This window comes from Lygodium microphyllum, chromosome 25, assembly GCF_053477565.2.
Source record: "Lygodium microphyllum isolate KBCC chromosome 25, Lygodium_microphyllum_v1.1.10, whole genome shotgun sequence".
Lineage (NCBI taxonomy): Eukaryota > Viridiplantae > Streptophyta > Polypodiopsida > Schizaeales > Lygodiaceae > Lygodium > Lygodium microphyllum.
In genome coordinates, this window is record NC_141159.1 from 48,066,569 (window position 1) to 48,089,903 (window position 23,335).

Here is a 23,335-nt window from a genome sequence, read left to right on the forward strand (position 1 = left end):
AATAGAGGATGTCTTAATATCCTTTTGTGAGATCCATTGTACTAAAGTCGACAACCTGTAAATTGCCCCGCATATTTTTGGAGTAAGGCATCCTGCGATCGCGATCGGCAGTACAAACTACCACAAACGAGGGAGCATTATGAACGACTACACTCCAAATAGCGAAATACGCATGCCACTTACAATCCATTCGTAGTACAAACCTGACATATCTTATGCCAATCATGGAATTTTAGCCCTGATAATTGGTCATCTTTAGAAAACGGGGACCTGAGAGGATGCATCATACCCGTCGAAGTGCGGATGGACTTTACTATTTGCTTCACAATGTGCTCTTCTTTAGTGGACAAAACCCAAGGAGCGCGAGGTAGCTGCAAGCAACAATCAGCACTCGACTGCAGCCAAAGTGCCTTCATCTTGCCTAGCTTCTTCAAATCCATTCGTGCCCCTACAATGTCTCTCTTTCCTGTGATGTGGTCCCATAGCAAGCTGCTCCACGTTCTTGAAAATATGCATGGGATCTGATCTATAAGTGGGTCCAATATGGCAACACGTAGAAAACTGAGAACAGTTGCATTCCGTTTGGATGTGACTCTGTGTGGACCATTTTCAGCTCGTACCAGTTTGGGCATTCATACGTGCTGGAGGTTGTCCAAGAAAACATTCCCTAAGTTCATGACCCTCTGGGCAAGAAATCGGCGTGTTCTTGATATGCCATCTTCTTCATGGTTTGTGACCTTCGGGAGTCTAATTGTGGCCCACACAATGGACATGCATGATAACCTGAGGTAACTAGACCTGTCCCAACATCTCTATCTAGTGAATACAAACTTGAACAAGCTATGATAGATATTACCAATGAGAATAAAAGCCTACTTACCTGAGCACTCTCCAAATCCCGGAAAGTCATGCATGGTCCACATAAGAATGGCTCGAATATTGGCAGACCGTCGACCATCGTGCTTGCTCATATCTTACATTGTGACCCCCTCCTCCCACAAAATCTTAAGCTCATTGACTAATGGATGAAGATACATGTCCATATTTTTGACTTTGTAGCGATCGGGAACGAGGAAGCTAAGGATGAGATGTCCTTTCTTCGTAAAAAGCCATGGAGGGATATTGTAGTTGACAAGGACTATAGACCACACACTGTAATAAGTTGAGCGCAGACTGAATGGGTTCACGCCATCCATAGCAAGACCGAGTCGAAGATTCCTTGGCTCTGGGGCAAAGCCTGGGAAGGTAGAGTCAATGTGGCTCTATGCACATGAATTTGATGATATTCGTTGAACTCCATCTGTGGATCTATTCTGTGCATGCCACGTTGTTAAGTTTGCCATGCTGGACGTACAAAACATGTGGTTTATGCAGGGGATAAGCGAAAAGTGTCTAAGAACTTTTTGAGGGATGGTTTGCCCTTACAAGTCCTATCGATACCTGTGAGCACCACACTTTAGACATGTCTCCATGCTCTCGTATTCTCCTCCAAACCGTATGCAATTGTTGATACATGCATGGATGCTTTTGTAGTCCATGACAAGCTTTCATAAAACATGTCGAGTATTATCATGAGACTCAGGCATGGTATTTGCAAGTGGTAATATATGATACTTCAGCAACCTGAAAAAAAATCATAAAACACCTTGAAAAAGGGTAAATCTTTTTAATGATAGTGCCGAAAAGAAATCAATGAAGCGTACGTACAAGGTACGTAAACAACTCGGTCACACTTGCATCGCTCCGCCCGTATTTTGCTTGCACACTTAGGAGTACAAGCAGTGTCTTCAAGCGAGATACTCGGCACCCATCATATAATGGTATGGATGCTTCCTCTCTAAGCGAATTTGAAGTCTCGACATCCATGGGCATCAATGCATTGATCATTGCCTCCATCTTAGGCTCCAAGATTGTAGGTAAGTCTGGAAGGTTGCTTGTTTCCTCTGGTATTGATGGTATAGATTGGATAGTACCTTCCAAGTGGTGGATTGGCTCAGGCACTCCATCCATCGCACGCCCATGAACTCTTCTAACTGGCCGCAAAGGATGCACTTCTTCTTGGGACGAGACGTCACCTTCCTGGATAGAAAATTTGCCAACCACACCCAATGTTTTTGTATATGGTATTCAATTAGCTTGCAATTAGACGAAAACATCAATTGTCTATAGAACATGTACGACGCTTCGGTGAGTTTCAATCTGAGATCATTGATTAAGCAATCTTAGATTTTGAGCAAACTGTAAGAAAAGTGTATATCAATCATAACACACAAATTTTCCAAGCTATTGGTGGGCAAAGGAGGATTTGGTGTAGTGTACGCAAGCGTGCTGGGAGATGACATGAGGATTGCAGTGAAGCACTTGGAGAGTGTGAAGCAAGGGGACAAGGAGTTCCACTCGAAAAGTGCCTATTATGGCATGATTGCAAGAAGAGGCATTGTGAGTCCAACTTGTCAATGCTGTAATGTAACTACAGAAAAAGTACCTTAGATTTTATAATTTTGCCCTTCAATACGTGTCTTCTCAGAATAAATTGTCCACATATTGGAGGGCTTGAGTCTACGCAAATTCTTCTTCTTCACACACACACACACACACACACACACTCTCTCTCTCTCTCTCTCTCTCTCTCTCTCTTTAGTGGACTAGTTAGTGGAAAAGTATCCAATTATCCAAGCATTGCAAGAGCCTAAGTGCTTCTTCTCTCTCTCTCTCAATGGCTAGTAGAATAGTTTCTTAAAAAAGTTTCATTCCACCATGGTTCACGGTAATTTCACATCTTAGATTGTGTGGGATATTGCCTTTTAAGCCATTTTGGATTGTGTCTCGACTTTAAAACTTCTCTATTAAAACCTCTCTCTCGCTCTCTCTCTCTCTCCTCCTAGAGTCGATCTCCACATATCGCTTAATAATAGCCGAGAGCCAGAGTATAATGCTCGGTCTTTGGCCCTCGTTCACATTTTGAAACGAGAAGGTTTAGGGAACGAGTAGACAAAGCAAAAGGGGGAACCAGCACAGGGTCATGGCTGCGGACCTGCTGGCGACGCCTTCTTCTTCTACACACTCTCTTCACAGAACTTGCAGCAGCTCCCTCTCCAACGCATTTGCTCGGAGCCTCCAAGGAACCGCTCTCATTGCTCTTCCCAGCAGGCGGAGGTCTTCTTCTTCGCTGTGTGTCGCAAAGCTCGCCGAAGGAGAAGCTCTCTCTTTGCCCAATAAAGTTCCTGATTCGTTACCCGGGAGACTACCATCCAAGTAAGTCGTATACGGTTCTAATTACACACCAATTGAACCTGCGCCATCATGCATTTCCGCCAAAACATGCACGTCTTAGTTCTCTATTCGTTTGAATTCCTCCTAAGGATTATTGATTCATGCATCGCATTTGAATCTATTCCATTATGCATAAACACACACACACACACACACACACACACAGAGACAGAGAGAGAGAGAGAGAGAGAGAGAGAGAGAGAGAGAGAGAGAGAGAGAGAGAGAGAGAGAGAGAGAGAGAGAGAGAGAGAATATAATTACTGTGCAAAATTTTCAATACAAACAATCTGACAGTGCATCATGCCAAATGTTTGAACATGTGATGTCTTGGATGCTGTCAAAAACTTTTTATGCACGAACAAGTGCTGGCTTTTATGAAGAAGATGTGACCCTGAACTCATATTCATAGGGTCAAGCGCCATACCATCTCAGTGTTTGTTGGGGATGAAAGTGGGATGATCAACCGCATTGCAGGAGTCTTTGCTAGAAGGGGCTACAACATAGAGTCGTTGGCAGTGGGGCTTAACAAAGACAAGGCCCTCTTTACCATTGTTGTTTCAGGTACTGAGCGGGTGCTCCAGCAGGTGATGCAACAGTTGTACAAGCTTGTCAATGTCTGGCAGGTACTTGTGCTTTCTATTTCTAAACAAGTCTTATTTTCATGGTTTTTTCATCCTTTTGAGGTTTCCCTTGAGTAACATATGTTCATTATAAAAATGTGCATGCGTACATGTTTAGTGTGTGCACATGTATTTGTTTCTCTGTTTAGGATTATGGGAAAGGGTATTGGATGATGCAAGAATGTAACAGAAGTTGGCTAGCCCCCCAACACAACCTGGGTGTGTTGGCTCTCTTAAGAGGTTAGAGATGGCCATCTTCCTTTCAAGTTTCTAAGTCAAGATGTTGTGTAGCTGTCCATAGAATACCGTTTCTCCAATTTTAAAAGACCCATGGGATGTTTTGGGATGATCATGGATGTCTTTTTAAGTGTCTCCATGGCATGCCATTGACATTAATGATGGTATCCAACTACAGCACCAAGTGCAACGCTCACAAGGAATTAGAGAATGATTGGATGATTGATTAATTCTATTATGCCTATGTGCACCTAAAAGAAGGTGTGCACTTGACAACTAAAGGCATAGTTGTTGAGCAACCAAAATCAAGGCTAGCATTAAATATTATACATGCATTAATGCTAATTATTGCTCCTTAATTCAGCCCCTAAAAGCTTTATTTATGGTTAAAAGGCTTTTATTTAGCCTATCGGGCAAATACCCAAAAACCCTCTATAAAAGGTCATGTTGTGCGCATCCCATTGTCACTCTAAGACCACTCTCATCCACTCTTCATTCCATTTCATGAAAAGAATCCCACCATGGACAAAATATTGTAGTCCCATTTGTCATGTTAGGATATTGGTTTCTATAGGAGCTGGGAATCCATATTGATTTGGTTGTGAATGGATGATCTACATTTCTCTTCCCAATGAGTTCCCAATGAGATACAGAAGAGAACTCCGCAATTCTTTCTTATCGAAGATTGAATACGTAATGCATAACAAGGATGAGAAACAAAGGCGTTCAAAATATCAATAGACCTTCCCTTCTTTTTTTGCGTGTTGAAGGATCAAGATTAGTTGACATGAATAGAATTTCATGATATAGTATAAGTTAACAAGCGCACTCGCTTGGGGAATCACTCATTATTTTGAAAACCAAAAATTACCATGATCGCAACTTTAGAAAGACGCGAAACCGCAAGCCTATGGGGTCGCTTCTGCGGCTGGATCACTAGCATTGGAAACCGTCTTTACATCGGATGGTTTGGTGTCTTAATGATTCCTACCCTATTAACCGCAACCTCTGTATTTATCATTGCTTTCATTCCAGCTTCTTTAGTAGATATTGATGGTATTTGGAGCCTGTTTCCGGATCTTTGCTATACGGAAACAACATTATCTCCGGTGCTATCATCCCTACTTCTTCAACTATAGGTTTACACTTCTACCCCATTTGGGAAGCAGCTTCTGTTGATGAATGGCTATACAATGGTGGTCCTTACGCACTGATTGTTCTTCACTTCCTACTTGGTGTAGCTTGCTACATGGGTCGTGAGTGGGAATTAAGCTTCCGTTTAGGTATGCGTCCTTGGATTGCTGTCGCATACTTAGCTCCCGTCGCAGCCGTTGCCGCCGTATTCTTGATCTATCCAATCGGTCAAGGAAGCTTCTTAGACGGTATGCCTCTAGGCATTTCTAGTACTTTCAATTTTATGATTATTTTCCACAACATCCTTATGCATCCTTTCTACATGTTGGGTGTAGTTGGCGTATTCGGTTGCTCTATATTTAGTGTGATGCATGGTTCTTTGGTAACTTCTAGTTTGATCAGAGAAAAAACTGAGAATGAGTTTACTAATGCAGGTTACAAGTTTGGTCAAGAGGAAGAAACCTACAACACTGTAGCCGCTCACGGTTACTTTGGCCGTTTGATCTTCCAATATGCTAGCTTCAACAATTCTCGTTCTCTACACTTCTTCTTAGCTGCTTGGCCCGTAGTAGGCATTTGGTTTACCGCTTTGGGTATTAGCACCATGGCATTCGATTTGAACGGTTTCAACTTCAATCAATCCGTGGTTGATAGTCAAGGCCGTGTAATTAACACCTGGGCTGATATTATCAACCGTGGTTGATAGTCAAGGCCGTGTAATTAACACCTGAGCTGACATTATCAACCGTGCTAACTTAGGTATGGAAGTTATGCACGAATGTAACGTTCATAACTTTCCTCTAGACTTAGCTTCTATTGAAGCTCCTTCTGTAAATGGATAATACTTTCTTGGTGCTACAGTATAATGAAATACCAAGCCTTCTCTTTTTCAAATGCTTGGTATTTCACGAAACTGAGACGAAACTGAGTCCTAACAAATAGATAGAAAGAATTGTTATCGTTTGCCGTGACTCCACGCGATGGGCTCTCGATTTTGAATCCTTCAAAATATTTAGAATAATACTCTTCTATAACTCTAAGAAGCATCCAAATTTTTTTTAAATTTCAATTTACGAAATGGTTGTAATCTTGCGCTCATTGCAATGAATCGAAAACACATTCTTTATGAGATGGATCTACCATTCAAAAAATGGACCAATGAAACGTTTCTCAATTGAATGACCCTGTAGAATAGATTCTGTTCCCTTCTACGTTTCAAGAACAAGTAAGGGAGGGGCGGACGTAGCCAAGTGGATCAAGGCAATGGATTGTGGATCCATTACTCGCAGGTTCAATCCCCATCGTTTGCCCATTTGGTTGCATATCTCAAGATTCTCGTGTGAACGAAAAAAGGTCGATAGAAAAAAAAAAGAAAGAAATAGATAGGGTTTTCCCCAATTTGCAACAGGTTGAGATTCCAAGGAAAATGGAAGTTTTGGATCCCAAAATGTCTATAAATTACTACGTTCGGGTAACATTCACTCCATTGGGTCTTGAAACTTTCCATTTTTTTCTTATAATAGAATAGTATAAGCAAATAGTATCTATTCCATAGAAATACAATGGAGAGGAGGAATGAGGTGGAAAAAGTGGAAGAAAACAAAGTAAGAACTTCATATTCCCTATCTAACCTTTTGGAGTCAGTAGGAATCTATCGATTCGCTACTTCTTTGAAGTATTCAAAAACCAAAATCAAGGAGAATCCTTAATGGGTCCGTTCTCTAGCTATAAACCTTTTATTAAACTATTTGACTTATGAATGTTGGGTTCACGTCTCCTACGAGACCCGCGCGGTTCCGTACGGGAGAGGGGTAATAGCGCCGCCTTGGAAATCCTCGTGTTACTAGCAGTAGCAATCCTTGTGCATCGCTTGAACGAGAGAGATTCGATACAAAGAGGTTCAATAGATCTAGTGAGACTTCTTCATAGGGGTACCGTAGTCAAAGAACCAGCAATAGATTTTTCTCAATTCTTTTATTCTGTTCTTAGCCAGTGGGATTCTTGAAGGATGGAAAAAAAGGAGCATATCAGAATAATGACTCGAAATTGAACGGAGATTTTTTTGCAGGTTTGGGGGGAGAAAAACAACAATTTCCTACATATGAGGTAAGGAATCCCCTAGTTTCAGGTGGGTGCAAGGTCCGGGCAGTAAGGAATCCTAGCTGGAATACATCCGGAAAGATGATAAATAGGATTCATCTATGATCCATGGATAGCAATCCGGGAGATTTCCGCAGGTTTTTCGAATTCTATAGGTTTTTAGTACGTCATAAAAATGACTGTTACCAAAAGGATTTTGATCGGCTATGAGTAACGAAACAAAAGAGTAATCTTTTACCTTTCGAAAAATTAGACTTCATGCTACTCGAGTATAGGAATTCGGTGCATTGGCAGCAAGTTTAATCATTGTTCCCTTTTGCAGTGGGATTAGCAGGAAATAGTTTCAATAGGAGTCTCTATCTATTCTAGAATCCTAAGTGGTTTCTCCAATCATTAGGATTCGATTCTCATCAAAATAGGAGAGAATCTTCTATTATGCAAATCTATTCAAAAACAAAGAATGAGCCAATAGATCGATTGATTGGATTTCTTATACCATTCAATACAATAGTTTTGAAAAAATTTGAACTTCAAAATAGCCAATACTTACGTCTCGAAAAGGTACTTCCAAGAGTCAATAATGGAAATAAAAATACTGCTTGTCCGAGTCGATTCAAAGAAGAAAGGAGCATACATTTTCTATATCCCCTAGTTAGATGGTATGAACAAAAGAGGTTAATCTCTCTCTACTCGATCTACATGCTTCCATAAATTGGTAAACCTATATAATAAAGCTATTCAGAAGTTAAATTTGGTGACTCCTAAAATTTAGGAGGCTACTATTTTTGGAAGTTGTTGAAATGGAAATTTTGTTCGTGTCAAAGGCTTCGGAATTTTGCAAAGAACAAATTTGTCCTCAACAGCTATCTTAAATTTTTAACCATCTGGGACATTTTTAGAGTAGAAGGTTTGGAAGATACTTTTTGTAGAAAAGTGATATGCGGCATTTAAAATAGGACGCGTGTCATTTTGAAGAGACAAGTGTCTCTACACTTGGTTTCTCTTTTCATTTAAAATAAGCTCTCATGCTAAAATTTTAGTTATATGCTTTGTAGTTTGCTATCTATTTCTCATCTAAGAAGCACTTTCTACTTAGCTTGATCTAATCCAAGCACTAAAGAAGAAAATCAATTTGTTGCTAGGAGTTTGTAGAAATTAGGGTCTATTGTAGCAAATCTCTATTGTAGCAAATCAGCCCTTTTGTATATGGTTCATGCACTTGGTGCTTGTGTTTTTGTTTCAATAAATTCTTGTAAAGAGGAAGGGGCTGGTTTCCCTCTCAACATGGTGTTAACTTCTCTCTCTCTCTCTGTCTGTCTGTCTTCTAATTTTCATGATGATAATTGATCAAGTTGGTTAAGTTCAAAATATTGTCATTTTTACATTCTTTGTAGCTTATAGATGATAGAGAAGAGTATTGATGTATGTCATCATGTAGTGATTTCGGCTCAAGTCATGATGATGCTTCACCATTGGAAGGTACACAAAGTAATAGAGGAAATGTAATGCCTAAACTTGGAATGGACACATAGCTAGGGAAACAAGGAGAAAATTTGGATTTAGAGCAAGAAGGGGGTTCCTTTAGGCTACTAAACATTGATGATCAACAAGAAGATGAAGAATTTGATGATCGGTTCAAAGGTCGTTTGAGGAGAGCAATTGATATGTTTGTATAATTGGTAAAGGGTCCTTTGTTTATTCAGTTTTTGAATTCTTTCAAGAAGGACAACGAGGGTGAAAAGAGGAAGCCATCCTCTAGAGCAAGAAATAGGCTCCCTTAGGCTACTAAATGCTCATGATCAACAAGAAGATGAAGAATTTGATGATTGATTCAAAGATCGTTTAAGGAGAGCAGTTGATATGTTTGCGTAAGTACTAAAAGATCCTCAATTTACTTGGTTTTGTATTGTTCCAATAACAATAAAAGTGGAAAGAGAAAGTCATTCTCTAGAGCTTTGGGATGACAAGATGTATCGAAGGAAATGCCAAAGCCATCTCAAGATGCTCCCAATGTTGTGAATGAGCAAAAGCAACCACTGCCAGTAGGCAAGAAGCGTAAGCGCAAGGCCATCTTGGTAGTGCCAATGCAATGGATTTTGGATAGCGAAGCGTGCATGCAAGTATGGGGCAGTGAGGGTACTCTTGGTATTCATGCTATGGTGGGTCAAGGAGTGCGTATGGGGATGCATGGTGCAACTCCTTATGGTATGTAGCAGCCAATGCATGGAATGCAAGGCTCAATGTATTTACGTATGGCAAGTGGAATGCAAAACCCCATGTATGGTAGTATTGGTATACTATATGATACCTGGGGCACAAAGTGGCACGTATGGTAATGCAGTGTATCGCGTGGTATCTATGGGGCTCAAGGAATGAATGTTGATCATGCAAATGTTTCTTATGGTGTTAGTTATGATAATTTGACTCCCAAGGGGGTAGCGAAGGGCTATGATGAGGGTGGAAATGGGGTGAAATTTGAGGCCTTCAATGCTACATAAGATAGGTTGAAAGCTTGGACTTTCATTTAGAAATTTGATGTAGCCTATTCGGAAGGCAATTTCACCGAATTCTCTAAGATTCAAAAGGCAACCGCTTTCTTGAAGGAAAATGCATTGCAGTGGTGGTTTGCACTTCTAATGTAAGGTAGATCATCATCAACATGGGTATAAATTAAGGGAATATTTACCTCTAATTGGTTGGCGAGCACTCTTGAAGTGGATATTATTAGTGCTTGGAATAAGTTGGATGTATCACAATGCTAAAATTTGAAGCAATATAATAAGAAGTTTTGGGATGTATTGTTGCCCTTTACTTCTTATTGAGCTATTTGTCTTTATGAGCAAATGGAGAAGTGTTGTTATGGGTTGCGTAAAGGAATTAGGGGATTTTGCATAAAGACCATTGTGACCAGCGTGTCATAACTTATAGAGATGGCAAATACAATTGATGCTTTGATTCGTGGAGAGGATTTAGGCTTTCAAGATGATGATGACTAGCTGTCCGAGAAGTATTCAAAGGTTGAAAAGAGGGGCAAATTTGAAAATCGGATTGAGGAGAGAGAAAAACACCAAGGAAAAACTTGGAAAACACTTGCACAATGCAAGGAGTTAATGGTTGCAAACAAATGCTTTGTATATGAGTAGGAGGGAGTCACGGCAAGGGATTGTGCCAATAGGTGGCAAGTTGAAAATAAGGAAGATTAGAGGTAAAGTTTCCAAGAGATACTTGGTGGAATTTTAAAATTATTCACCAATGAATGCCAAATGGATGAAAGAGGGTGACTTGGCAAATCATGCCAAAACTTTGGGTTTAGCGTTATCATGTGAAGGCATACAATATGCCATTTTCATTAAAGTTTGATTCTTTCTTTCAGCCACACTGTTTTGTTGCGGTGTGTAAGACATGGTATATTGATGTTTAATGTGCCTTTCAGCTAAAAAAGAGGTAAGCTCTTGTGACATATAACCACCCCACGCCCCCTCCCCTCGGCAATTTGTACGGAGAGTAGTCAACTTGCGTTTGTTGCTATTTTGAGGTAATGCAAAGAAGATTTGAAAGGATTCAAGAACTGCAGATTTGTGCCTCAAAGCAGGCCCAACAATGACAAGTCATGTGATCAATGAAGATAACAAAATACAAATATATTTTTATGGATTTAACACACATGGGTTCATAAACACTGTCCACAAGTTGTAATTTTTGATTAGCATGCATAATTCTCTTTCTCGGAAACGAAACATGATGCATTTTGCCAAGAGTGTAACTCTCACATACATATTTAGTAGGTGCTTTCAATGGAGGAAGATCAAGCACCCCACATTTGCTTCTCAAACGAAGCAAACTACCATAGTTGAGATGGCCAAACTGAGCATGCCACCACTCAGTGTCATCCATAATAGTGGTATCAACATATAATGCATCCTTTGATGCTCTCCTCTCACATATATAAAGCTGATTAGGCCATTGTACAATGTGTCAGTTACAAGAAGGGTGTACCAAAATCAAAAGGTTGCCATCACGAGCTTGGCTTTTCACATTGGTGTCTATCTACATCAAATCGGGGTTGTCAACGACACATTGAAGACCGTTTGAGTGCTCGTGTCTTCAATATTGGGCGAAAAAGGGCCTGCCAAGCATCCAATGTTTGGCGATGTCGTTGCAAGTAAATTGATATTGATCTCGATGTTCATGACGTCAACATCGAGGGGGGATTTTTAATCCCGATGAAAATTTAAAAATAAAAATAAAAATATAAAAGTGTGTGTTTGGAATTAGATACTAGCCATGCTTACGCGTGTGCTAAGACCTTTCCATTACTTATCAAAGAAAATTTAATTGTGTGGGGTTCTTTGCTTGGATTTTAATCCCAAAATTAGTTGTATTTGATAGCCTAGCTAGGATCGAGATTGAGTGCTATGCAGACTGAGTGCAGATAGAAGAGTAGAAAGAGTGAGGAGTAAGAGTGAGAGCACAACACAATTAGTATTTCGTACAATGACGGGTGTACCACTTTAGGTTTAGATAATAGATATAAAGTATATGAGCGTAAGGGTGCATTCACACTCAAACACCGTTAAAGGCATGATGAGCCTTTATTTCCAACAACCTCCCACCTAAAGGCAACGTGCTTGAAGGTAGAGAAAAGAATCAGTTTGGTTTATGTATGTACAAAGCTGAAATACACATATACTATCCAACCCCCATTATCTGGTGGCAATGAGCAAACCGCTCTGTTGGAAGACCCTTCGTAAGAAGGTTTGTAGGGTTATCATATGTATGTACCTTGACAATTTCAATGCTCTTACTATCAAGTACATCCTTGATAAAATGATACTTCACCTATATGCGCTTTGTCTTCGCGTGAAAGATAGGATTCCGTGCTAGCATGATAGCACTCTAACTGTCACAATGGAGGATAGGAACCTATGTAATACTAAGCTCTCTTACCAGACTTGAAAGCCATAAAGCTTCTTTGCATGCCTTAGTGGCAGCCACATACTCTGTCTCTGTAGTAGACAATGCAACACACTTTTGGAGCCTAGATATCCAAGAGATTGCTCCACTTGTGAACGTGAACATATATCTTGAAGTAGACTTCTTGCAGTCAGGATGGCCTTCATAGTCTGCATCTGTGAAGCCAACAACAAATGATTTTTGCTCACCAAAGCAGGTACACAAATCCTGTGTCCTTATGGTATCTCATGATACCCTTCACTGCTTCCCAATGCTTTTCGCTAGGATATGCCATGTATGTGCTAACCACTGTCATCGCAAATGCAATGTCAGGATGTGTAACAACCATAGCATACATCAAGCTACCAACAGCTGAAGCATAAGGTATCTTGGCCATTTCAGCCTTTCCATCATCAGATATAGGGCTGTCATTTGCACTAAGTTTCACATATGGAGGCAATGGTATACCAATGGCTTCCCCCACCTCCATATTGAAACACTGCAAAACCTTAGTGACATACTCTTGCTGTGATAGATAAAGAAGACCCTTCGATGTCTCTCTGAGTATACACATACCAAGAATGCAATTGGCCTCACCAAGATCCTTCATATCAAAGCTATTGTGTAAACTCTGCTTCAAGGAGTTGAGGGCATGAATATCCTTGCCTGCAATCAGCATATCATCCACACATAAAACCAAGAGAATAAGGCTGTCATCTGCCGCCTTCTTGGTGTATAAGCAATGATCAACTTGAGAGTGATGAAATCCTTGAGATCGCATAAATGCATTAAATTTATGATACCATTCTCGTGATGCTTGGTTTAGCCCATACAAACTCTTGTTGAGCTTACATACCATGTGCTCTTGCCCCTGTGCAGTAAAACCCTCAGGCTATTGCATATAGATCTCCTCATGTAGATCACCATGTAAGAAAGCAGTTTTCACATCCATCTATATGAGGTCCATATCTTTAGATGCAACTAAACCCAAGATGGTTCGCAACATAGTCATTTTGACTATAGGGGAAAATATTTCATCAAAATCAATTCCATGTTCTTGCTTGTATCCTTTAGCAACCAGCCATGCCTTGTACTTTGGCAAAGAACGAGAAGTGATTTTCATTTTGTAAACCCATTTGTATGGTAGCACTTTCTATCCTTTAGGCAAATGCACCAAATCCCAAGTACCATTTTTGATGAGAGATTCCATCTCTAACAGCATTGCCTTATGCCATTTCTTGCTGTTTGTTTTGTCCATAGCTTCTTGGAAGCATGACGGCTCACCACAATCTATCAACATGACTTAATCAGCAACATAATTGATACTAGGAACAAACCTATTTGGTTGTCTTTGCACTTTAGTCGACCTATGGACCCAATGTCAAGATTTGCTGGCTGTTCAGCTTGCAAATCTGCATTAATAGCTTGCTGTTCTACAGGTTCAGCATGCTGTATGGCTGGTTCTGGGTGTTCCAAATGCATCTGTTTTTGTTGAATTTGTGGTACATTATGGGCAAGATCTTGCTGATCATTTTCAGCATTGTTCCTTGAATTTTCAGGGACATTTACAACGGGTATTTGCTGCTGTCTAACGGGCATTCTTTGCTGTCCTATTAGTACATCCTCCTAGAATATAGCCCTTTTGACCTCCTTTGTCTTTTCGGGCTGTTTGTGCATGCGATCTTCCTAAAAGATAACATCATTGCTGCACACTACTTTTCTTTTCTTGGGATCCCATAATCGATACCCCATTTCGCCTTCATCACCACATCCTAGGAAAATACATTTACAGCACTTTGGCTCAAGTTTGTTGTGTTATTCCTTGTAATTGTGTATAAATGTCTCATAGCCAAACACTCTCAAGTGAGCATACAAAGGTGCTAGGAATTTTTTAAATTTATCCAAGGTCTCGTCTTTGTGACGGATTGGATAAACACATACTTTGCATGAGGAATAAATGAAGTGATATAACTACTGAATAATATGATGCTCATGCAGCAAACACACTATGCAGTGAATGAATACTGAACCTCGAACTCATGTATCTCAAGGATCAAGGCAAGGGTAATGAGCTGGAGAGTGTGTCGTACTTCGAACGGATCCCGAATCGTAGCAAGGCAGCCTTTGGATGCCGAACACCGGCAAACGCAGCAGTGAGAAGTTGGATCTGATGCAGATAGCAGTGAGGAGAGAGAAAGACTCAAAACGCCGGCAGCAGGTAAGAGAGACTAAAAACGCAGGCAAGACAGCTTGCAAGAGAGAGAGAGATTGAAAACGTAGGCAGCAGGATTGTGATGACGTGGCAAGCAGTACGGCAACAGCTCCAAACGGGAACAACAGTTGCCTGACTGAAATCAGCTCCAAACTGTGTGAAGAGGGCTGGGAATTAGGTGCCAATTGATGGAGATAGCAATGGACAGCTTCGGCTGAGATGTCCTTCGCGAACGGGGTGTGGGGAGCAAGTTGAAACACTTGAAATCTGCAAAAACGAGATTAAGGGAAGAGTGGAGGGTTGGCTGCTAATTTATAGAAAATTAGGGTTTTAGATCCTCTCCCACTTAACTCTCTCGATCTGCTCCCCATTTTAGGGTTTTGGCAAAAATAAGCCTAAAATAAGCATGTTTTGGGGCTGTTTAAGTGACTAAGTGCATTTCTTAGCACAACATAGGGTTCAACAAGATGCATGCACGCGCACGCGCGTGCGCACACACACACACACACACTCTCTCTCTCTCTCTCTCTCTCTCTCTCTCTCTCACTGCACAATGAACAAGTGAATGGCTGCCCTTGAAGGTCACATCCACTATGTGAGAATGATAATGAAAGTATAATCCCTAAGGTAGTGAAGTACCACACCCACTAATGGGTGCTCACATGGGGAAAAACTCTTCTTCAGCTAGAAGGTAGAAAGTGCCCATGGATAAGGGAGCGTTCACACTAGAGCTATGGAGGAATATGATAAGTGTTGAGGCAGTGTTGGGCAGTTTGGAGGGTGGCCTTTGCATTTTCTTGTTAAAAAATTAAGAGATTATATCATATCCTCTCTCTGCAGGCTCTTTTTACTTTGATACCAATGATAGATAAGATATACAAACTTGCTGACCTGATCTGTATAATAGGGTTTTTGCAGTTGAATAGAAAAGAGAGAGAGAGAGAGAGGAAAGAGTGTGCGAGCTGCAGGATTCACCTCCAGCCATTGCGCGACCTTATTGTATTAATTAATGACCTTAGTCCTAGTAAGTGTGTGCATGCCTGCCATATCACCTGCTCATATGGCTCTAGCCCTTGTCCACATATTAATTGGTTCGAGTTGAGTGTTTTAAATGGCCTAAGCCCTTGGGGCACACATCCCTTACGTGCGCTATTGGTCATGCACACTTGAACTTGTATGTGTATATTCTGCAATACATCAGTGGTCACAACTCCTTAAGTTGTTTCCTTTTGCAAATGTCACATTAATGAATGAATACTTTAATTTACATGACACCAACTTTATGATTAGACTTGGTTGGACTATCTCATATTTGTTTGCTAGTGTTCATTTGAGTTTACTGTCCATTCATTTCACTTCAATTTCCATCATAAGCAGAAAAAGGACTTTAAAAAGTGAGCTTGTAATGTAATGGAAAGCACCAGTAATTGAAGGACCAGCTGATGTCATAGTTTAGATGGAAGTCATTGGGAGAGGGGATGCTTGGTGGTGCATGGGATGTCTAATCTCAAAGCGGTCTCTTGTGGTCTTATGATGCACATCAACCCTTTGTAAAAGGGTGGTTATAATGAACAAATGGTCGGGGATGAGCGTATAACTATTAGCTTTGTTTGAGATTTGTTCTAATGTGCTTTTAAAGCTCTTAGCATGTTCTAAAGTCATTTGCTAATCATGTTTTGTTCTGTAAAGGCAAATGTTGATACTTTAACTAGCTCTACTCGAATGATACATTTGATTGATGACATGGCACATGGATTTTAATTATTGAATCAATTTCAGGTTGAGGACCTGTCAAAGGAGTCACGAGTAGAAAGAGAACTCATGCTAATTAAGCTGAGTGTCACAGCAGCACAACGAATGGAGGTCATTACACTAACCAGCATCATTTGATGAGAAAACCCATTTGTCTCACAACTAAAATGTAATTCTGTAGCAAATCAATGCTATTATAGAAAGATTGGGAATGGAGATTTTACTCATGTGGAGCTCTACACCTTAATTCAAAACTCTACGATGTCACAACTTATACTGATAGGTTGCCAATGGTGCAGGCTCTTGGGCTGGTAGACATATTTCGAGCACGTGTAGTCGATGTTTCAGAGGACACATTGACAATTGAGGTGCATAAATAATTGTAGTACAGAGATGGACTTTGAGGTCCTGAAACTTAATTGAAATATGTGCCCTTCAGGTAACTGGCGATCCTGGAAAGTTAGCTGCGTTTCAACGTTCAACAAGCAAGTTTGGTATAAAAGAGGTAGCTCGTACTGGTAAGGTGAGTTTTTGGCTGATGTGTTTGTTTCACTTCAATGATTTAGTGGGAAGGTTGTTTTCTTGGGAATTCAGTCATTTAGCCACTAAGTATTCAGCTGAGATCGATAGTATTTGTAGATTGCTTTGAGGAGGGAAAAGCTGGGTCAAACTCTGCCATTGAGTAGAATGAATGGAACCACAACATCAGACAGTGAAGACAGCACACCAGAAAAGAACTGGCTTGTGGACAAAGGTGCTGCAGCAGCTGTTGGTTTGGGTATTCCATCCCGGGTATAGATCTGTTACTATTCAGATTCATCTGTAGGTTCTTTCAGCATTTTCTACGTATTGTAAGTATGATTAACCTAACAGAGCTGGATAGAGAATATTCTTACTTTTTTCATTGGCTTAGGCCTTCAACAAAGGGAACACAGACTTGTATGGATAACGTCTAACCTGTTACATTGCATTCTTAAAAATCTAACTGTTTTCTAGTCATTGAAATTACTGTGATGGTCAGTCTACTTATGACATAAGTGCTGAGAAGTAAAATATGACAAGTGATTGGAAGTTTAAAGCACAAATCGGGAAACTGAGAAACTTTGGTAATGACTTTAACATACAAGGTCCTACAAAATCTGGTTTATGAACTGCTGTTGAGAATATGACCTGCTAATATGTCTGATGCTCAGTGATACGAGAGTTTCCTTCTTGGAGTGTGCTAATTGTTTACCACTCTTATTTTTGTGATTCGCATGCTATTGTGCACTTTCTGGCAGGGTGATGTTTATCCAGTGGAGCCAAATGAGAATGAAGTATGGCGTAGTCTTATTCTTGATCCTGATTGGGGACAGGTGGATGGTGAAGAGGTAAAACTTTTGCACATCCTTTATTTTCACTCAAAAGAACTTGAATGTGCCTGATACCAAGTAGATTCAAGGATGCTTGCTATGTTTGGGTTTTAAGGAATTGTCAATGCTCATAGAAACCACTCTTTTTTTGGGAGTATCGTAATGTCTGAGAATGTGTTTTTTGATAACTAAGTGATGCAGAATTTGACTACAACGGATGAGTGCTACCAGGGAACAAGGACCCTAGCAAGTAATTGCCACAAAACAAAAATTCAACGGATATCACTCTTAATGTGGATGTTGGACACCTCTTAGAAAGTATTCCTTTTGAAAGAAGTCCACATGTCACCTAATGTTATTGTTTCAAACCCCGTCTTTTACCTTCCCTCCCTTTTCGGGTATGTTTCCAGGTAGTTCTGTCCCCTTGGAGCTTTGGTTTGGTGAGCCCTGGGATGACTCGACCTAGATGAATATGTGAGTTGCACAAAACTTGTCTTCAACTGCATTGAGAGAAAGGATGGGGGTGGGGGTGCTTATGTTTCTTATAACCTCTCACTTGTGCTTGTTGGTGTTGAGACAATCATGTGTACTACTTTTGGCTTGATTCTTGAGTAGTTAGTGACTAGCTACTTTTTCTTGACTATTCACTGTTTCAAATTCTGAAATTTGGACTTCAGAATGTTGAAAATTGAAATATCCATCCTACTATTCCTTGTATTAATTCTCAAAGATTAGCCCTTCTTGTGTGTCACTAAATACCCTTCTTGTGTGTCACTAAATAGTAAATCCCATAGTACACAAGTATTTTTTTAACAATCCAAGATTTCATGATTGGCGAATTGAGTTAGAAAGTCTTTGAAGAACCTCCTCTCTTGTTGGCCCAATATCCTACAAATAATCGAATTATCAATCAAGGCTCTTTAGAATCACGCCATCAAACCATAAATGACCCTGACCCTCGATTGTTAATGGGATAATATGCCATCAAGAAAGAATCCCAAGCATCCTTCTATTCCTTGTCTTAACTCTTACAGATTAGCCCTTCATGCTTATCCCTAAATTCCATGTTGTAAAAGTTTTTATGGCAAGCCAAGAGACTAAGAGTCCATGGTTGGCAAATTGAGCTAGACAGCTATAGAGTTTGATATTAGACCTATCGATTGGAGCATGGATATTCCGAGAGCTTGGGTAAATGTGATGACTATCACTCCCGCACTTATGCACCACAAAAGTCTTGTGGTCAAAGAAATGAGCATATGCGCACAACTCCTACCAAACAATTGAATCTCCAAAAGGATGGTGTTGACCTTTGAGATTCGTGTGGCTTTAAGAGAGTTTGTGTTTGGGCGTGAACTAGATACTAGTCTAACCCATCATAGGGTGCTGCAATTCACACTTCAGCATCTATCTCCTAGAGCCACTTTCTTCTGAAGACCCCCAATTACTACTTTGCTACTATTGATGATTGCTATTTGAGAACATCTTTGAATAATCACCATGTGGTGGATGAACATTAAGAGCGCGACTTTTGTCAATTCCAAAACCACATTTATTGAGTCAGCAGTAGTGATAGCTTCTTATCTTTGTCTTCCTGCAAGTGCTACAACCGCTTCCTTTGGCAACCCTCTGTTGGAAAATTGGGAGTCTACCATTTTGTTTTATTTTTCCTTGCCTCCCATAGCACTTGAAAAAATATTTTGTGAGTATATGGATAACCTTGATCATATGCAATGTGCCCTAACTAAAGAGATGCTTTTGAAGATCATGCTCAGTCACACTTGATTTGAAAAAAAGTGCAAAACCCGGAATCCATACCATGCAGTCATACAAGCAATGCTACACACAAAAAGATGGATGCATTGGAAAAATGGTGCCTAGCTTATCTACATGTACCCGTGTGGTATGCAAGATGCAACCATTATTTCTTGATTAATTTCTAGTCCTTAACCTCACCTCTCAACTCTTAGCAAAGAAGAAATGTTGTACTCTGCTCTACTTGCCCAAAATCTCACAGACACTCAAAAAAATATGGTTCGTATGATGTTGACCGGGTAGAACAACCCATCTTACAACTGTAGGCGTCCTTTACGACCCTCAAAAGTCACCCAACTACCTTTCCCACTCATCCCGAGGTTCCTATTTAGGTGATGAATATCCCAACACTCGTGTATACAAAGAACTGTACGTGCACAATGAAAGGTGCTCTCTTAAATGTGCATGCATCTAAGATTTACTGCATATAGCTATAATGGGCATCATGCCGTGCTAATGCTCAACGATGGTGCAAAATGTGCATCAACCCAACCCTTGGCATGGAAATAATTGATAAAATCTAGAGACGACCCTCAGGTGCAGTGTATTCAACAAGTACAACATGAAGTGCTTGTGAACCCATAATCCTTGTGATGTGCAAGAGTATCGGTAAGAAAATATACCCGTTTCAAGATGTCCAATAGCTACCAATAAACTCTAGCTCCAACCTGTCCAAGAAAAATGCCAATCTTGACCAAGGCTATCAAGTTTCCACGCTCAAAAAATCCTATTAAAATGACAGAAACAATTCTTGATCTAGACAAAGACAAAAAATTCAGCTACAAATAACAAAACAAACAATCACGCAAACAACTAAGCTACAAAATTCTATCTACCTAATGTTTTTAAAGGGGTTTTTAGTTTATGCGAAAGTGCTTGATAGCGCTAGACCGATGTAGATAGCAATGGGTAGCTTCATCTGAGATGTCCTCCGTGAACAGGGTCTGGGTAGCAAATCTAAAATGAGATTAGACTGAATGGAGGGTAGTTGGCCTATTTATAGAAAGTTTTGGGATCCTCGAACAAGGTTTGCGTAGCAAATCTAGAGGGCTTGAAACTGCAAAAATGAGATTAGACTGAATGGAGGGCAGTTGGCCTATTTATAGAAAGTTTTGGGATCTCATATTGTGCACGGTTTCAAAACTTCTTGAACCGTGTATCATTTTAGGGATTTAATTAATTAAGCAATTTGGGGCTGTTTAAGTAGCTAATTCAGCATGTAATGCTTATGGTAGCTCATAATCCCCTCTCAGGACCAAAAACTCAGCAAGAAAGGAAGCCCAATCCAAATTTTGAGTGTTTTTACCCCAAGGCATCCCATCCCAAAGCAGTGGGTAACACTCGCAATAGTTGACAAGCTCGAATAGTGTGGAGAGCACTCCATGTGACTGATGAGTAGTGTGGAGAGTATCCTACAAAAATCAAGAGATCAGCTTTAGGAGTGAGCTTGCCTATTTTGTCATTAGGGGTGTGTATGTAAGCACGACTTCCACAGAATCTAAAGTGGGAAACTACAAGCCGAGAGCCAAAGAATGCCTCATACGGAGTCCTTTGAGGAATAGCCGCAGTTGGGCATTGATTGAGGATGTACACCGAAGTGTTAACAGCCTGGACTCAAAGGTGCTTAGAGAGCTTTGCTATGAACAACATAGAGCGTGCCATGTTTATGAGGGTCCGGTTCTTATGCTTGACAACTTCATTTGAAAGGGGGCGGGGAGTTGGCAGAGGGCAGTTGGTAGAAATTATCATTCTCCTTTTGAAACTTAAAAAACTCGTTGGAGGTGAAATCCTCCCCATTATCACTCCTCATACATCCTACATTACAACAGTTTGGTTATGCATAAGCAGTACCCAAGCAAGAAACTATGTAAGGCATTGGACTTATGCTTGAGAAAGTATATCCACATGTAACAAGAATGATCATTCACAATAAAATAGAAGTACATCTCTCCTTGAGCAGTTAGTCAAGTGTGCCCAACGCTTGGATACTAAGTTAAAATGTTGAAACTGTGAATGGAACTCAAGTAATAGACCTTGTATTAGCTCGACAACAACGAAGGCACTTCTAGTCTTTCATGAGTGGACAACCTCATATGGAAGAAGTGCGGGATCAGGTTGGGGTTCCAACCCTTGCACAAGATCCCATAGGTTTTGGAAGTTAAGGACATGTCTTATCTACTTTGATCAAGTAGTGAAGTTTGACCCATTAAAACGAGTCTTATCGTTAAAGGCATGTTTAGCTAATGAGGACGAAGAACCATGAGGTGTTGGATAAGGGAAATAGTAAGGAGGTGGTGAAGGTGGATAATGGGTGTCGATTGATGCGGAGGCATTGGGACATGAATGTTTCCATAAATTGCCGATGGAGATGGAGACACCAAGATATGTAAACCTTGTCCAGTAGATGGCTGGGGCATAGCAAAATGACTAGAAGGCCCACTAGGTAATGCCATGAAGGCAAACTATGGTATCAACTGATCCACACTCAGTGGTTGATGGGTGGCATTTCTTAGTTGTGAAAGACCCAAAAGTGTGGGGGTGGAAGGATGAACCTCCATCATTGGAAACACCACTTGGCTTGGGAAAAGCCGAGGTCCTAAAGGGCGTGTCTATGGTTGAAAGACCCCCTTGTGTGATGTGAGAAGTGTTGGGTGTAAAGGCCCTTCGCTACACTTCCCGTGTATATATTTTACTTGTACATGTGACCACACTCTTGCGGGTGTAAATGTACCGTACCCTAAAACATAAATACATTCTTTCATTCTTTGTGTGTGCCACATTGGTACACACCCAACTCAAGTCTCTACTCTCTCTACACTCTCTACTGTTGAACACACTCCATTCTCGCTGCGCACACCACTTGGGCATTTTCGCTTTCCTTCAAACTGGTATCAGAGCTTCGGCTAAGGTGTGCGCACTTCCTGGAGCCTGTGCGAGACATCGCCAGTGCTTCGCTCGTGAGAAATCAGCAAGTCATCATCTCTGCTGGTCAGGCGAGAGCACGCGCGAAACAGGCAACAGTGCTGCAGGCTCGTTTTTGCTCAGTCTGTAACTAGACAGGTCAGGCGCAGCCATTCCAGGTCAGCACAGGTCAGGTCGTCATCTTTCCAAATCACGTTTCTGTTCAGGACAGTCAGGCGACAGTGTTCAGGTAACGTTTTACATAGGCGACAGCTGGACAGACAGTCTCCAGGTCAGAAACAGGTCAGCGTGGACAGGCGACAGCCAAATCTGCTCAGCGACAGTTAGGCGACAGCTGACATGGTCAGCGTGGACAGGCGGCAGTTCGTTTCTGATCAGCGTGATCAGTGGATAGGTCACGACAGTCATTTTTGCAATTTTTTGTGACTTGTCACATTAATCGCGCGCGCAAGCACAGTTCTCAGATTTGTGCAGATTTATTGCAGAAAATTTGGGGCTTTTCACATTAGTGATGTATTTTGAGCCGATTTGTGCTTTGACAGTGGGATTACAGCAAATTCACTGCTAAGTGGGAGAAATTTGGACTTGGGATGTATCAAATGTTATGAAAAGGCAGCTTCTCTTGGTACATGTATTGCTGAATGCTCATTGTGCAGTGAAACAGTGGCACATACAGCACTCGGGTTATTGCATTTGGGCATTACGGTGATGTATTATTGAAGTGGGAGCTGTCTTGTATGCATATGTATCAGATTTGCTTTGTGTATATGGTGTAATCAGCCCTTTGGACTGAAATTACAGCAAAATATCTGCTTCTTGGGCACACTTTGAAGTGCAAGTTTGTGTATTTGCTGTTATATACAGCAACCTTGCTATTGGCTGATTGCATTCAGCATTCTATTGCAGAAATTTATTGCTGAAAAATGGCTGGAAGTGCATCCACTGCTGACACAAAGAATCTTTTTGAG

General features: G+C 40.8%; 1 protein-coding gene across 1 annotated transcript in view; it reads left to right on the top strand.

Moving 5' to 3' along the window:
• The first annotated feature begins 2,891 nt into the window (after positions 1-2,891).
• The window catches only part of LOC148014196 (acetolactate synthase small subunit 1, chloroplastic-like), a 100,632-nt gene continuing 80,188 nt past the window's right edge, over positions 2,892-23,335 (top strand). The window contains exons 1-7 of the mRNA XM_087666277.1: positions 2,892-3,255; positions 3,683-3,896; positions 16,309-16,392; positions 16,581-16,649; positions 16,721-16,804; positions 16,921-17,073; positions 17,562-17,651. Coding sequence (XP_087522403.1) covers positions 3,023-3,255; positions 3,683-3,896; positions 16,309-16,392; positions 16,581-16,649; positions 16,721-16,804; positions 16,921-17,073; positions 17,562-17,651 — 927 coding nt within the window. The 5' untranslated portion in view covers positions 2,892-3,022. The remainder of the gene's footprint in view (positions 3,256-3,682; positions 3,897-16,308; positions 16,393-16,580; positions 16,650-16,720; positions 16,805-16,920; positions 17,074-17,561; positions 17,652-23,335) is intronic.